Source organism: Crocodylus porosus, unplaced genomic scaffold (genome assembly GCF_001723895.1).
Source record: "Crocodylus porosus isolate Cpor-Errol unplaced genomic scaffold, CroPor_comp1, whole genome shotgun sequence".
Taxonomy (NCBI): domain Eukaryota; kingdom Metazoa; phylum Chordata; order Crocodylia; family Crocodylidae; genus Crocodylus; species Crocodylus porosus.
Window position 1 is genome coordinate 15,211,979 of NW_017728923.1, and position 16,479 is coordinate 15,228,457.

General features: G+C 40.6%; 1 protein-coding gene across 1 annotated transcript in view; it reads right to left on the reverse strand.

Annotated features, from left to right (window-relative positions):
- The window catches only part of TEKT5 (tektin 5), a 41,289-nt gene that overhangs the window by 21,061 nt on the left and 3,749 nt on the right, over window positions 1-16,479 (reverse strand). Inside the window, exons 3-5 of the mRNA XM_019540101.1 lie at window positions 14,838-14,908; window positions 11,801-11,944; window positions 7,420-7,642 (exon numbers count right to left, since the gene is read on the reverse strand). Of these exons, the coding sequence (XP_019395646.1) occupies window positions 7,420-7,642; window positions 11,801-11,944; window positions 14,838-14,908 (438 nt within the window). The remainder of the gene's footprint in view (window positions 1-7,419; window positions 7,643-11,800; window positions 11,945-14,837; window positions 14,909-16,479) is intronic.

Below are 16,479 nucleotides of genomic sequence, written 5' to 3' on the forward strand. Positions count from 1 at the left end.
GTGTGTGTGTGTGTGTGGCACCCCCTAACCATGGCACCCTGGGCGGTCATCCGCATCACCTATCCCTAAGGACAGTACATTCTTGCACATAGGAAGGAAAGTGGGAATAACTGCAAACAGGCATTCTTCTGAGACTTTGGTAATGCTGGCTTGGATGCTCAATTCACATGCAAGATGCATAAAGGTTTTTAGTTCTGCAGCAGAGAACCAGATGGGATGGAGGAGGGACAATTCTACATGCAACTCCACAGTGAACCACCTGAGAGGACAGAGCAACTGAAGGGAGACTGTTCCCTTTGTCCAATAGTTTTCTGTTCAAAGTTGTATCTGTGATTTTCCCCTCCTAGAGGCTCTCTGTAGGACTGTGGGAATGTTGGCCTCTCCTGGCAGTTTCCCCAATTAAAGTGTTGGGGAAGAAGGGCTAGGTAGTACACACTGAAAAATTAAAGGTTAGTGGAAACCTCTTTCAGGCTACATCAATAGAAGGCAGAGTGCCAGATGAAGTAAGAGTGACAGGACACAACAACTGGACAGAAAATGCAGGAATGAAAGTGGAAATTACTGACAATAAATGTTCTTCTGAGAGTTGTAATGCTGCCTTGGTTACTTGATTTGAACTTGGACCTTGATGATTATCAAAACTCCAGCTCTCTGACAAGCATAACGGTAGGGGTATATCTGATTCTTTCCTAACAAGATGAGACGTCTGCAAATTCCTAAATCATTCCCTTCACTAAATGCAAATTTGTTCCATTTTTATAGTAAAAATGGTGATGGAACAGTTGATATGTCCTGTAAAATGATACTGAATTGTTTCCATCCTGTCAGTTGTCTGACTAGAAATTGGAAGTGATTGATCTTGCTGAGCTGATTTATACATGGGAAAGAGATGGGAGTTGTGACTTTTTTTCCTTCTGTAGTGTCTAGAGAACTGTATCAAATATATTTTCAAATGCACACAACTAAAAGTTCTTTGATACTTTCCTTGACATTACAGCAAAAGGACTGTGCAGTGGATAGAATTAAGGTAAACACTGTGAAGTCTTTTTTTTTTTTTTTTTTTTTTTTGTACATGCCCAAATGGAAAGCATGGGTGGCTGCATTGCTATGATATGATCCTACTGTGACAGGACCCCAGTTGCTTGGAATAGAGAATTAGGATTTTATAATCCATCTTTAAATTACATTTCATGATCCAAGAGTGAAGGCGCAAGGGATATTGCATAGACTGAAGAAAACAGTAATATACTAGCACTGTTGGAGGAGACCAAATACTTACAAATACAGTTGGGCTTTAGTGTGGAGACATTACCCTGAGTCTTGTATAATTTATTGCCTGATAGATGCCAGAGATGGAGACATTATGTCACTGATGAGTAAGTTCCTGACAAAATGTTTGGCACACTGCTTGACAGCAATAAAACAGGAAAGAATCATCCTTGTGTAAAAAATTACAGTCACTCAGTGAAAGAGGCGCCCTTATGGAATCCCATGCGTAGATCTGGTTGTCTTACAACAGGGTACTCTAGAATAGGGAGAATAATCTAAATATTCAAGAGACCAGGAGAGTTTTGTTATTTTCCTGAATTTTGTGTTTTAGAAATGCAAGCATGCTACTCTTTCAAAAGGACATAGAAAGCTCAGTTTTCAGCTGCCACATTCAGTAGTAAAACTGCTATTGTCTTCAGTAAGGCTAGAATTAAGCATCATGGGCCTGATATCAGTTTCCAGGGAACACACTTTTGCACCCTCCTGCTCCAGCTAGACCTGGTCACCATCTACACAAGCATTTCAGTGGAGTTGATTACTCCACCATAAGAATGGGGACCATAAGAAAATACTGTCCCCAACAGGACCATCCTATTAGATAGTTAATTCCTTTAACTTCAATTCAGGACTATCTTTCAATTTAGAACTATCTTATTAGAGAGTTAATTCATCTACTGCACCCTAATACCAGCACTCATATAGACAGTGACACTTTATTACAGAGCTAATTAGTCAGCTCCACAGTAAAGCGCACAGGTAGATGCATCCACAAAAAAAGAAACTGGCAAAGGCAGAAATAGGAAAGAATAGCAAAAACAGCTTTAAAGGCCAGTTTCTTGCTCCTAGTTGGTTGCAGTGTGCATATTCATATGAGTAAGCCCACCGAAGTTGATGTACATAGCTTACAACCTACAAGAACAACTTTCTACTTTAGACTCAAACCAGCAGTTTCTCTAGAGTCCTTCTTAAGACCATGTGAACCTGTGATGATTCCTGTAAGATTAGGCACCAAAAAGGTGACTAAAGTAAGCAAAAAAGCATTTAATGATGTTATTTCCAGTCTCGTGGTCCTATGGCTTTCCTAGAAAGAGCCATTCCCACTTTGCTATTTTTCTTATCAGAGGAAAAACAGTTTTTATTTAAAACATAGGTTGTTTTTATTTAAATTTTACATATCCAGTGTAGCAACCAGGGCCTGGTGCAAACTGCAACCTTCAAAATGGAAGTTGAGCTTCCGTTCTTGTACTGTCCCCCACATCCTCGCAGAGCAATTGGTTCTGCTTTTGCACATACACTGAATTGTAAAACAGTTCACAGTGTTCATGTCCAGGGTCAGTTCTACTGACATGTTAACCATATGGGCAACATTCTCTACGTGTAGATGAGGTGTGGCATTTTGCCTTAGTGAGAAACCACAAGACAAAAGTAGGCAGAAAACACCATGTCATGACCAAATAACATAAATAAAAGACTATGACATGAAAGTGAAACATTTTAAAGAGCAAAAGGAAAATAGAATTTCTATATGGAATTTACTTTTTAGATTAACTGGAGAAAAATGTTACTATAGGTGCTATTCAAGTCTACTAGCTTGAGATTTTTTTATTGGTATTCCCTGTAATACGTGTAGGTAATAAACCAAATTAATAAAAAATTTTCAGGACAGAAGAAACATTGAAAGTACAGTTACTCTGGGTGTTGTGTCCCCATGAGTGAGAATGTGCATTTCCCCAGGGACAACTAGCAGTGGCACGTATTTGTGCCGCTGCTAGTTGTCCCAGGGTGTGCCCTTGCACGTGCACCCTGGCACACAGCAAACTGCCCTGGTGGGTAGGGGAGGCTGGGGCAAGCACCTGGGCTGGCTCCAGCAGCTTTACCTGGGATTCTGGGGGCCTCCCTGGGTGGCAGCAGCAGTAATCGGGCCACTCGGAGCCCAGCTGGCAGCCGGAGCATGACTTTGACAGGCCAGCCTCTGGTTTTGGACAGTGTATGCTGCAGCCATATACGCTGCACCACTTTTTTGCTGCCACGGTTTTTTTAGATACTGCTGTTTCCAGGTACCTAATTTTGCTGCCATACTCCAAATATACAGAATGGCAAATGGAATCACGAGTGCCGCATGCATTTCATGGCTCCTCAAAAGGCTTTCAGGCACTGCAAACCACACGTTGCCTCTGGTGGGGACATGGCCTTTGTGCATTAACCACAGCATACAGCATAGTCACTAACACACTCTCAATCACACAGTGGTATTATGCATGGATCCAAGAGTTTGTAAATGTAATTAGATCAGTTTGTGCAAAAAGTTTAGTTCCAAAAGAAACCATAGTTGTTCCAGAGCCACCATATGAAGTCCACGAAGTATGATCAAGGCACAACTGTTTTTTAAAAAGCACACAGTAGGCCATGGGTTGTGCAACTAAAGGTGTCTGTGGCTCTTAATTTTTGCTAACTGACCACTCTTTAAATGAGTGATAAAAAGCAGAACACAAACCCCATGCTGCACCAAAGGATCAGTTGTATGGACCATCATCTCCACATTCATGGTATTTTCCCTATCAGGTAATTTTTCCCTCTTCCCTCTGTCAGGATCATGGTTTGTTTGTTTTTTTAATCTGGCAGAGATTTTGCTGCTTCACATACCAGAAAAATGTCTCGCATTCAGAACTGGGTTCCAGACCTCATTAAATAAATAACTCTTTAAATAAATAACTTTTTCTAGATATCCAGGGTAACAGACCTTTTCAAAGCACATTCTCCTCTCCATTTTCTGAAGCAAGCTTCCCTAATTAGGAATTTGGCACAGAAAACAGGGTGGCATTCATCATTTGAAATATGAATGCAAAAAAAGACTTGGAAAGACTTTGAACATACACATTCATGACTTAAAGAAGAGCTTTTCAGGATATTCATAGCCCATGGGAGAACAAAGGAAATGGGACGTTTTGGCTTAGCCTTGCATCTTAGTAGCTGTCATTTTGTGCTGTCCCTTACTGATTGAAAATGACTGGTACAAAGATAGTATAAGAAGTGCCTTACTAGGTCAGATCAATCTAGCCCAGTATCCTGTCTGTGACTGTGGCAGAGGTGGATGCTATACAGGAAGAGTATGCAACCAGAGATCTCTAGAGCAACCTATCCCCTATTCAATACCCTCCCTTGCATTTACCATTTATTGGTTTAAGATGCCAGAGAAAACCATTCTGTTCACTAGCCATTTATATATCAGAAATGGCTCTTATGTTAGTGTCCTTGGTTTTAGGGTTTCAAAAGCCAATTTTTTAAAAAGTTTCTCATAGATGTGATGAAGGAGACAGTGAGTGATTCTGATTGCACAGTTGTTACTTGCAGGTATTGGCTCAGATCTGACCTTTTGTAAAAGGGTGAGTAAATTATATGGTGGCAGTGAGGAGATGTGCCCATGTAGCACTTTTAAGAGTGGGCCGAACAGATAATACTGGCACCTTTAAGAACCACACTGGCTGGCCTTTGAGGGTGTCACATAAGGTCATCTGCTCCACTCCATACAGTAGTCCTTTATTCGTCTAAGAATTGTTCAACTCTGCATATAAGTTGTTTGTGATTATTATGGTTCTTTTTAGGAAAAAAAATCTATACAATAGGGTGTCTGGTAAGTCTCATTTGCCAGCCTTTCAGTCGCGGGTCAAATGTATTATCTCACCAAGTTTTGGTAATGCAGTATTTAGAGCAGAAACAATCTTAATGGAAAGAAAAATAAGTGCCATTTTCAAGGGTCTTTGCAGACTTAGCTTACTGCCATATACAAATCAGTGACTTCCTTATGTAAAATTGAACATTAATTTCTCCAGCTTTCATTATTGCAAGATACTGAAATGTGCAATAGTACCACAGAGAATCAAATCAGTTTAATAAATTACTGTTTTAAAAAAATCTTGTTTTGTTTCCATCCCACTTTTAACATATATATCTGATGTATCCCAAGTGTAAGAGGTTGTCTAGCCCCACCCCTCTGACCCTATGATAAATTCCCCAATCAAGTCATTGATATCAGATTGTATATCTACAAAGCACTTTATACCCCCACACATACACCCTAACTACCTTATATCTTATGAGTTTATTTAGATTCAGGAAAGAACTAAAACTCAGGATAGTAAAACACAAATCCAGGGGAGGTGTGCAGTTAATGCTCATAATGTAGAAGCTCTCATTCAGAAGTAAGCGACCTTAGTTTGTTTTGCTGACATAAGCTACAGTGCTCCAAACATTTTATTTCTGAATGAGAGCATCCACATGTGGGTGCAGTATGTTTTAATTAATGCATATTAACTTCACAGCTTCAGCTCCTGATAACAAGATGATAATATTAAGCTACTTCAGGAAAATAGTACTGGTTGTGGGGGGCAATCTGTTTCTTCCAAATATACAGAAACAAACAGGAGAAATTGTTTTCTCTGCAAGAAAAGGAGACCTTTCTAATTGAAGGTATATGAAAGCTAGCAAGTGAGTTTAGATAACTTAAGAGTCTGCTCACATGCATCTATCAGTACCAGGACAGCACCTCTTGTTGATTTATTCCACATGTTTCCACTGCTCTACTAATAATCTTACGTCACTTCCTAATAGTGAAAGAATTACTGCTAAGCGAATAAAGATGGAGTTAATACAAAAATGCCTATTCAGATACCATCCGTGGTTTGAGTAGCATGAAGACAGCTGTGCAATAAAGCGCTTCCTGAACAGAAAATTTGTCTCAGCTTGCTGTTACATAGTCCTCTTTTCTTTTGCAAAAATTCAAAATGTATTTTTAATGAGGATGTATTGCTTTTTTAAATGATTCAGTTTCTGAATTATATTATTCATAAAAGAGTGATGAATTAAATTGTTCAAGTTAATTAAAAAGCTATAATGTCTAGAGTTGCATAACATCTTCCTAGGCCTAAATGCTCTCTTATGCAAGTCAAAGGTGAAATCTCCAAGAAAATAAAAATGTATTGATCAGGGGATCTGTCAGTGAGCAAATGCTTGTTTTTGTTACTAGATAGCCATCCTCCTTTAAAATTATATTCTGTAGAAGATGTTCACATTAAACATTTTTGCATAGACCAACTGTCACTAGGAATTATGTGGGCAAAAAGTTAGAAGGCTGAGGAAAGTCTAGTGCTTAGTGTATCATCCTTGTGGTGTCACCCATAATTTTCTTCCTTCTCTATTTTCCTTGTCCTAGATATAAAATGAAAGAAATCTTTAAAAGTAAAGCTTTCCTTGGCTGTGAGGTTTTTTATTTATACAGAATTCTCATATTCCTCAAGACTGATTAAAATTGAAAGTACTTGAATTAAAAAAAATGTTTTCTATGAACTATCACCTTGTTGCTTCAAAGCAAAATTGCCCTGTTAAAATCTTCTCCTTCTTCCAAACTATGGAAATATGCTGTTGCTCGTAAAATTGTTGACAATTTCTCTTTGTCTGGCCTCTGAAATTAACTCATCAATAACAACACTAAATTAAAAACCCATTAACCAAACGTACTCTGCCAGGACCTCTGCCATGCCTGGAAGTAAATACATTATTTACTTTAATGTAAATTAGTTAAAAAGGAGCTGTCCTTGAGTTCCTCTCTCACTAATATCCAGTTTATATTGAAAACAGGAGTAGTCACAATGCAGATGTTGTCTATAGCTTTGTAGTAAAGTAAAAACTCATTTCACTGTGATACTAAGCTCTTCACAGACTTTGTTCCTGGCTCACTGAGCTTAGTATCACAGTGAAATGAGTTTTTACTGTGCCACAAAGCCATAAACAAAATTTGCATTGTGACTATTCTTGTTTGCAATGGGACCTGAATATCAGTGAGAGAAGAGGAGGAGGACAGCTCAGGTGCAGCTCTTTTTTTTGCTAGTTTACATTAAATTAAATATGTCACAAGTCAATGCCAGGCATGGGAGCAATCCTGGCAAAGGTATATGTTTGGTTAATGGGTTTTTAACTTTAGTTCTAGCCCACTCATTGTAAATCCCACTTGGTAAAGTCCAGTAAAACTGCAACATTTGGTAAGGTCACCTCAAGATGCTTTTTGGTGAAGGTTTAAAACTCCAGAAGAAATTCTCCAGATCTTCCTGTAATGGATCTCCTAGTATTGTTTGTACACTACTTTTGCTTTCTTACCTTAGCCAGATGTGCTTGCAGTTTGTTTTTGATATCACCTATTTCAGAAATGCGATGATCAAAAGCCAGGTTGGTATCAGTGTATTGTTTCCACATTTCCTCAGATGTGTTCTCTAGCACATTCTCCATTTCTTCGCAGAGTTTGGCGGAGTTGGCCCGTGCATTCTGGGAGTTCCTGATGTTGTCCTCACTGAACTTTGCCCATGTCTGAGGAACTGAAACACTGGAGGGGAACAATTGGACTCGAGTGAAAAAGAAATCAAAGTGCTCAGCTGAACTGAGACTTTCATTCAATTACAGCTGAAAAGCATTGATGAATTTTATAATCAATACTTCAGCTTAATTGTGTGGGTTCTATATGTTATTTTATTATTTTCCATAAGCCAGTCTGTGCGTGAAGCACAGAAAAGTGTTTTAATCGCCAGTGAACAAAGTTTCAGCAGACCTATTGCTTCATAGGATTCTAGCAGTTTTTTTGCACAAAATACATAAAAGATAAAATTACAGGGTTCTCAAGTTACATTAATCCATTTGCTGATGTACTTTAAACAAATAAATGTTGTAGAGATGAATTGTCTTGTAAAAGTACAGAAAGATATGAAAGTGAGCAGCATACAAAGGAGATTTTGGTGCATAACAAGGCTGTACAGGCTTGATGTACAGGTCAGAATTAGAGGAAAGGAGGATTTAAAATTAGAATAGCCAGGAGGAGGAATGAAAAATATATTTTCCTGGAAGTTGGAAGAGTGATGTACATTAACACCCAAATAAATTTTACTTTTCTAGCAACAATACTTGTATGGCTGGCAACTGAATGTCTCAGTACCTTGGCATTTTTACCAGGGTAAGTTTGTTTTGGTTTTGCTTCTTAAAGAATTACCTATTCTTGCATAGTTTCTTCCATAAACTTAGCCAAAAAAGTACAATTTTTCAACCTCAGGCCTGCATGTCAGCATTCTATTCCAACCCTTCTCTTTACCAGGTGCATATCATGCTCTAAGCTTACATCTGGTGTAGCCCACTTGGAACTTGGCCCCTTTCGTTCAGGGCAAAGGATCTTGCTTTTTTTCTACCAACTTTCTCTTGTTGGATCCCAGAGCAGGAGGCTAAACTGTGTGTCAGAGGTAGAGGACATGCAAGATCAAGGTAGCCAGGGAGCACAAGAAAGAGTTCATAAAGAAGATGCTTACTCCATAAACCCTTTCCTAGAGAAGCTGGAGAAGACTGGCCCTAAATCTTGGGGTAAGCACTATAGGTTAGTGTGTAACATACAGATCTACCAGTACCCCTACTTAAAGGAGGAACCAAGGGTACTGTACTTAAGACTCTGACCATGGATTCAGAAGTACAGGCAACCCCAACTTAGCGCTAAGTGAAACAGCATTATTTTGCTATAGCACTCATGTTACATTCATACCTGATTCTACTTAGTGCTCAGCAGGTTTTGTTATAATGCTCACAGTTGCCATCTTGGTTGGTCAAAACTTTCAGTCTCACTTAGCACTATTTCTGCTTAGCGCTCGGTTTCTTGGGAACTGATTAAGAGCACTAAATGGCGGTTGCCTGTATGTTCAATTCCCAGCTCTACCACAGACTTTCTGTGTGATCTTGGGTTAATTAATGAATTCCCCAGTGCCTTGGTTCCCCACAACTAACATCAGAACAACACAATCCCCCTCACTGCAAAAGGGGCTGGGGATAAACTCTAATATTTGTAAGGTCCTTGGATATTGCTTACAAACATGTTGCAAGGGGCTACTTTGAGCCAAAAGACAGGCACCCATTGCCCATCTTTTTGCAATTTGTTGCACATGCCCAGGATTGGTGAAGGCTTGGTTCATCATCCAAACTTCACAGCTGGCCTGAATCCTCATTGTGGGATGCACCAGAATCCCCTGTTCAAACATCACCACATCCGTGTGGCTCTAAATTTGCAGCTTCAACTTTTCCTAACTTGATCTCTTCTTCCCAAGCTGTGCGCGCTGCAGTCATGCCTTTAGGACTGCTGGGACATTATGTCCTAGATCGTGTCTAGATCTTGGCATGGCTGCTGGCCAACAATCCATAGGCATGTAAGGGATAAGTCAGAACAAGACTGTGGGTTAACGTTCAGTATCCAAACAACCACTGTGCTTGAGAAGTTAATTTTCAGCATGCCCAGCCCCTCATTTGGATAGTGACCTCCCTCCACCCCAACTGTAAATATTTTCTATAGGTCATTTCAGTCAGTCCTCTCACCCACAAAAGCTCTATTTCAGTGCTCTTTTGTGTTTCCAGCATTAATTTGTTAGCAAAGAGATTAGTTTTGCTTCCTTACTGAGGGCATCTCCCAACATTTCAGGGTGATTCATTCTTCTTTTCATTAGAAAACAGATAGGAATGCCTACCAGGCAATCTGTAAGGTGTGTTTTCTAAATCCCTCCGTGGGAAAACCTATTCAGTCTAATTAAAAGCATATCTAAGGAGTAACAGGGCACCAACAAAGCCCAAGCTGGGCATTAAAACTGATTTGCAGCTGCAACCTATTTTCCTAACTCCATATTAACAGCCCAAACACTGAAGGCATTTTGGAACTGTAAGTAGTAAAAGCTAATCTAGATGTTCAGCATGAAAAAGGATGCATCTTGCACCATTGCCTGCTTTCCAGTTTTCTTTTTTAATAGACTTCTCAGCTAACTTGATTTTTTTCCCCCCCCATCAACAAAAATAGGGTAAAAAATGTACAAAGACCTGTGATGTATACCTGATCTTCCTCTAAAGTGTTTGAAACTAAACTGTTAAAGAACTGCTTAGTAGTTCTAGATTTTTACTACTTGCTTTGTTTAATATTTTAGCTGAACTTTAGGGCTAAAGGGTAACACCTGCACAAGTAAAATGTGATCTTTGCCAATGTTTGTTTTGTCCATGGATATTTTTGATTTTCTGTAAGGTTTCTCTCCCTCAGGTCAAACACAATAAACTTACCAGGTGAGAGGACTTGAAAGCTCTTGTTACTGAAAGCTAAACTGCCCCAATGCCACCATAAATTTAGGCAGTTGTCTTGAAAAAAATAACTCGCACAACATGATGTCACAGTGAAATGCATTAATCGGCATTGTAAAGGTGTAAGTTTAGAATTTAAAACCATGATTGCTTGAACTGCCCTGCTTGCTGCTTCCAGCCAAGATCGTCTCTATTTTCTTTCTGCCATCATGCATCCCAACAGGTTTACACATCTTATCATAAAAACAGATTTCCTGGAAGGTCTGATTCTGAAGTCTGAGTTTCTTAATTTATTGAAAAGGTTGTTTTCCCACTTCAGATAATCTGGTTCACTCTGCTAAATGGTTCAGGCATAAAGTACCTGCCATGCTCCTGATTACAGTAGACATACCCTAACATGATGGCAATTTCAATAAAACACTAATGAGAAATGGCTGTGCTGGATGTACTACATGCTCTGGTAACAGGGAGCAACACAAGAAAAATGGTCAGCCTGGTTGGTCCCAGGATTGCAAGGCTTCTACATTTTGGGCTGCTTTGTACCTCTGCTGGCTAAAGAATTCTTGTTCACTGTCAGTCCTAGCAGAATGCCTACCAGATTCCACCTGCGATATGCCTTCATTATAGTCTTGAAGTGAAGTGAGGCCTTAGTGAAAAATGATACTAACTGACTTTTCCTCTGAAAAAGCAGCCCTTCATAATTTGCGCTTACTGCCATTCTAAAGTCTGAAGTGGAGTCACCATCCTGCATAGTGCTGTATTGCTAACTAATCAAGCAGAAAGACAATATTAGTACAATAAACACTGCAAACATTTATTTTTCTTCTGTAGTTTAAGACAGTTGTATGTGTATGCTTGCCCTCATTACTCCCTTTGGTTATCAGTGATTTTCTCACCAGCGGGTCAAGACAATATTTTTTAATAACTTACTAAAACAGGAAATCCAGATCAGACAATAAAGGCAGGGCTATTGTGAACATTTTCAATAATGCCAGTATAATGGAAAGGCTTAAACATTTCTGACAAACGTAGAGGCCTAATTCTCATGCAACTCTGGACCACTCCAAGGAGCTTGGTTTGTGACACCATGGTTCTGACCCAAATACTCCTCAATTGCACAATGTTTCAGCTGAGTTTTGCTTTGATTAGTTTTCAGGAAAGGCTGCAGGAATCCTTCAAGGCATAGAGGCAAAGTTTTGTATAGCAGTAAAAGAAAGTCCTAGATGGAAAAGTAAGGCTCGCTATAAGCTAAATATTGTGCAGGAACCATAAATTATTGAACTCCCAAAGGCTTCCAAGAAGAAGTGGGAGTTGTGGTAAAAATTAACCAGAAGTTTTCCCCACCTCCATGGGCTCCTGGAATGCGAGAGGAAAGGATACAATAGCTAATTAGACTTACGTGCCATCTATTTTTTCTATTCCATGGTAGAATTTGATGCTGTCTGATGTGTTCCTAAGATTATAACACTTCTCATCAATAAAATGGGCTGAGCTTTTATCAGCGAGATCTCTCTCCAGTGCATGTTGAGCATCTCTGTTGATACTGCAAAGAACAAATTATCTGAAAATAAAATCTGTCTTTCATCAGCATTTACTTTTGCACCAACTCACTGGTTCTTTTCATCCCAGTTTCTTAAGGCCTGACTTCTCCATGCTTGATGATACAGTCCCTTGATATTCTGCTCAGTGGCACACGGACTACACACTTACTGCATAACCATTGAGTTATAGAGCATTCAGAGAACGAGCAGCTCCAGGAGTTGCTCTCAGCTTACCACTTAACCTCTGGGCTAGGGATAGAAATGACACATAAAGTGACTGGAAACCAGTTCAAATCTGTAACACAACAGAAGCTTCGTGCCCATAAACTGCTTTCAAAATGGTTAAAACCAGTATAAGATAAACCTGGATGGATGTAGTATCAAACTTAACTGATTTAAGTTAAATCAATTATTTGAATTTCTGTTCCCAGATCCCTTCCAAATTCAAGTTAACTCACAGTCCCCCAACATCCCAGGATGTTTTGCACCTCCCCTGCAAACCCCTCTTCGCAGGGCTAGCTTGGCCCAAGCTGTCTGATCCAGTCAAGCAGGGACTGTAGTGATTCTTTCTGTGACTCTATCATTATAGTCTCAGGTTTCATCTCCCTTTGATGTAGTAAGGGAAAACATTAGGGGGTGTGTGAAGTGGCCCGTATTTGATTTGGATTTGGATTCAGCCTGAATCAGGGATAGTGATTCAATTTGTTGATTTGGATCACTGTCCCTGATTCGATTCATCTGAATCCAAATCTAAAGATTAGATGCTGATTCACAGAATCAGCGATGCAGACATAGACATAGCTTTAAAAGTTTTTTCTACATACCTTGAGGTAGCAGGCGCAGCTTGTGATTGCTGCAAGGCTGAGGCACATGGAGCATCCCACAGGAGCACAGGGTGGGGGGCCCTCCATGTGTTCAACAGTGAACCTGGAAGTGCATGCTGGGGGTTGAGAGAGGGGCCTCCTCCAGCTCAGTGATTGGCCACAGGGGGACTCTGGGTGCCCCACCCCAGACCCAGGAGGCACCAGTTGAGCCAGCAGGGCGTGGGTGGGAGCCCACTCTGCGCACTCCCCGGCAGACCTGGAAGTGGATCGGAAGTGCTTCTGGTCCACTTCTGGGTCTGCTGCTGAGCACACTGGGGAGCTCCCCGTGCGTCTGTGGGACACTCCATGCACCCCAGCATTGCAGCATTTACAAGCCACCTGTTACCTAGAGGTATGTAGAAAAAAACATTTAAAGCTGTGTCTGTCTGAATCACCGAATCTTTCCAAATCTCTCCAAATTGATTTGGAGGGTTCCAATTCAATTCAGAGAGATTAAAGGGTCCTCCGATTCAGTTGTGATTCAGATATTCAGCCACTGAATTGAGCCGAATCTCTGCCAAATCAACTCAGGGACTGAAGCTTCACATAGCTCTAGAAAACATGTGCATTAATTTTTCATCCCTGGCAGTCCTGAGTAGTTAAAGGAAGTGACTGATCGGATAACCTTCTAATCAGTATGAATTATTGTTGAATAGTTTATTAAAATATCTTAATACACTAAAATAAGTATATGCCATTGCAACAAAACTCCCATAAAATTTGATTCATCAATATATCTATTTAAATAAATCCATATTAATATAATAATAATTTACTGAGATTTCATATATATGAAGATCTATTTTGATCAAAGGTTCATTAATAATTAATTTCCCCTTTGAATTGAGTGTAGTAATTAAAATATAATTCATAATTTTACTGCAATATAGCAGGCATATTTGCATAGTTTAGCCATAATACTTATGATTCTCATTTTAAATAGGGGAGTTCAGGTTCTGTATCACTTTTGAAACTAAGTTATGTTCTTGTTCAAAGGTTTCATAGTTTCATAGTTGTTAGGGTTGGAAGGGTTAGGGTTGGAAGGGACCTTACAGATCATCAGGTCCAGCCCCTGCACTTGGACAGGAAAGACTGCTGGGATCAGAGGACCCCAGCAAGATGGGCACCAAGATGCCTCAAGGGTTAGCTCAGAAAATCTTCCATATTTTTGCATATAACCCATGTCTTTCCCCAAAACTCAGCTGCTGGAAATTGGGGTGTACATTATAAGCAAGGAAATATGGTAATAACAGTTTCTGTATCTATCTGGGTTTGGAGAAAGTGATGCACCACAAGGAGAAGCACAGTGAGCTTGCTGGTCTCTCTAGTTACTAATACTTACCAGTATTTTCAAGGAAAAATCCTTTTTCTTCATTCTGTCTCTCACAGGCCAGGTATGTACCTGATTCTGGGACGCATTGTATAAGACAAAATACGGTGTTTACTATGTTGGAGCTGTTACTGTGTGCCAGATGCAGAACTCTGATCACACAGATTGCTTTCACGGGAGGTCCATTCATGGCATTTTCAGACTTAGACCTTCAGTTATTCTACCAATGTGGTGCCAGCCTCTCAAAGCTTTTAAATCATGTAACTGAACAGAAATACTAAACTGTTTCTTTATATCTGTGAATACATCCTTGCATAAATGTAACACTTCTTATAAGGCAGGCAATAAAGATCTCTTTCTTACTTGCTTTCCTGCATGCAGAGAATAAGTAGCCTCTGAAGAGGCTTGCAAGTCTGGTGACACAGTGTAGAAGACAGATCAAAAGGGAGAAGGGATGTTTTGGGGGAGTGCTCAGGGAGAATGGATCAGATGACTCATCAGAACGTATGGCTTAGTCTTGCATGGTACTGGGCACATGCCTCCTCTTATTACCTAGAAATGGAGGTGGAGACACCCCAGCAGCTGGCACAATAATAAGACTCTTATTTTGCCTTTGCTGTGTTCATTCTGGCTTAAAGATATTGGCTAATGCTGAATTCAGTTTTCTCTGGTCTAAAATAGGCTTTTAATAAAAATAGTTACCCCAGTTGTTGGTCAATTCTTTCTGCAAGTTTTCTCATTCTTTCTTGACAAGACTTGAACATATCAACCTCCTATAACAGAAAATGCCCAATTGTCAATACTCCCATTACACAGAATGTGCTCCAGTGGATTAAATATTATTTTTATGCATAAAATACAGACATCTGATTGCCCTTCAGGAAGCTGACATATGCCATTCTGTGCCCCACTTAAAGAAAGCACGTTTCATTTCCTGGTATTTCTTCTGTGCAATAAAGGCAGGCATTAAACAGAAAAGAAGTTTTTAAGTAGCTTTTTTGTATTATATTGAGTATATGAGTACATTTGAGTGGATGTGGTCACTCTAACAAATAAGATCAAATTGTGTTTGATTTAGACATGCTAGAAGCATTTCAAACCTAAGTTAGCATAGTTTCCCTAGCTACTTATATGTCTCCAAATTAAAAAAAACCAAACAAACTTGTTAATTAGAAAGTAGACTAAGTTAAATCTTGCTTCCACTACAAACTCCTTAAGGAGCTGTAAGGTAACTTTCTTCAAAATATGTAGCAAATATTTAGCTAAGAAATTGAAAGTCAAGTGTCTACTTAACTTCATGCAAACAGACTCAAAGAAACCACAGTGGAAACTACATAAACTGCAGTCATGGTCTCCCAAACAACCTTGACTATACCTTTATGCTGCTACATCTGAATGTAGCCCTAATGGGTAGCAGGTTTCTCTCCAGATTAGTCAGTGGGTACCTACCGATGTTTAGCGGCTCCACTCAAACTCCTGGTGTTTTCTACAAAGCGCCATGAGTTAAAGCTCCCCCTCCCCTGGCCCAACAGATGTTCACTTCAGCCTTGAGCCTGCCTGCAGTGGCACTGGCCAGCAGGTGGGGGCACTCCATCAGCCTCCAAGGAGACTGGTGGAACTGCCCCTTTCTGGCCCTGCTCCCCACTCCCCAGCTCTGGGATTGTCAGCTGGGGAGGGCTGGGGAGAAGAAGGGTGCAGCAGGCAGCTGCTAGCTGAATTTGGCCTGGCCATGCTGGAGGGGGTGAGGCACGGTGGAACAGAGCCCCCTCACCTTGGGCCCTCCCCCCAGCTACCCCGACTGGGGTATTGTGGGGAGCCAGGCTTAGCCTCTGAGGTGAGGGGGCTCCATTCCACCCCACCCCCACTCCAGCTCCAGCTCTTGCCAGGCCAGGTCCAACTGGCGGCTGCCTGCTGCTCCCTCCCCTTCCCCTTTCCCCTCTCCCTCCCTCCCCCACTGACAGCCTTGCAAAGCATGGAAGAAATAACCCTGGAGGAAATACAAGTTGTCCAAGACTGCTTTAGAGCACCTTCACCTAATACCTCATTTGGGGTTAATTTTTTGGCCATTTTAAAAGCAGTCCTGTTATGTTATAGCTATAAAGTGTTTACAGAGGCCTGATCACGTAAAAAATGTAACCTGTGCACACAGGTAATAGGCAGTGGAAGGTCCAGGCTAACAAGGCTTAGCCCTCCAAAACGTAGGGCAGTGATGGCAACACAAAGGACCACAGGGCAGGCCAAACATGAGCTCCAGGTGGCTGCACAGAAGACATGCACAGACACGCAGCCACAGCCTACATACAGTCCGGCAGCTGCAGGCACAGTGTGTTGTGCAGCTCCTGAG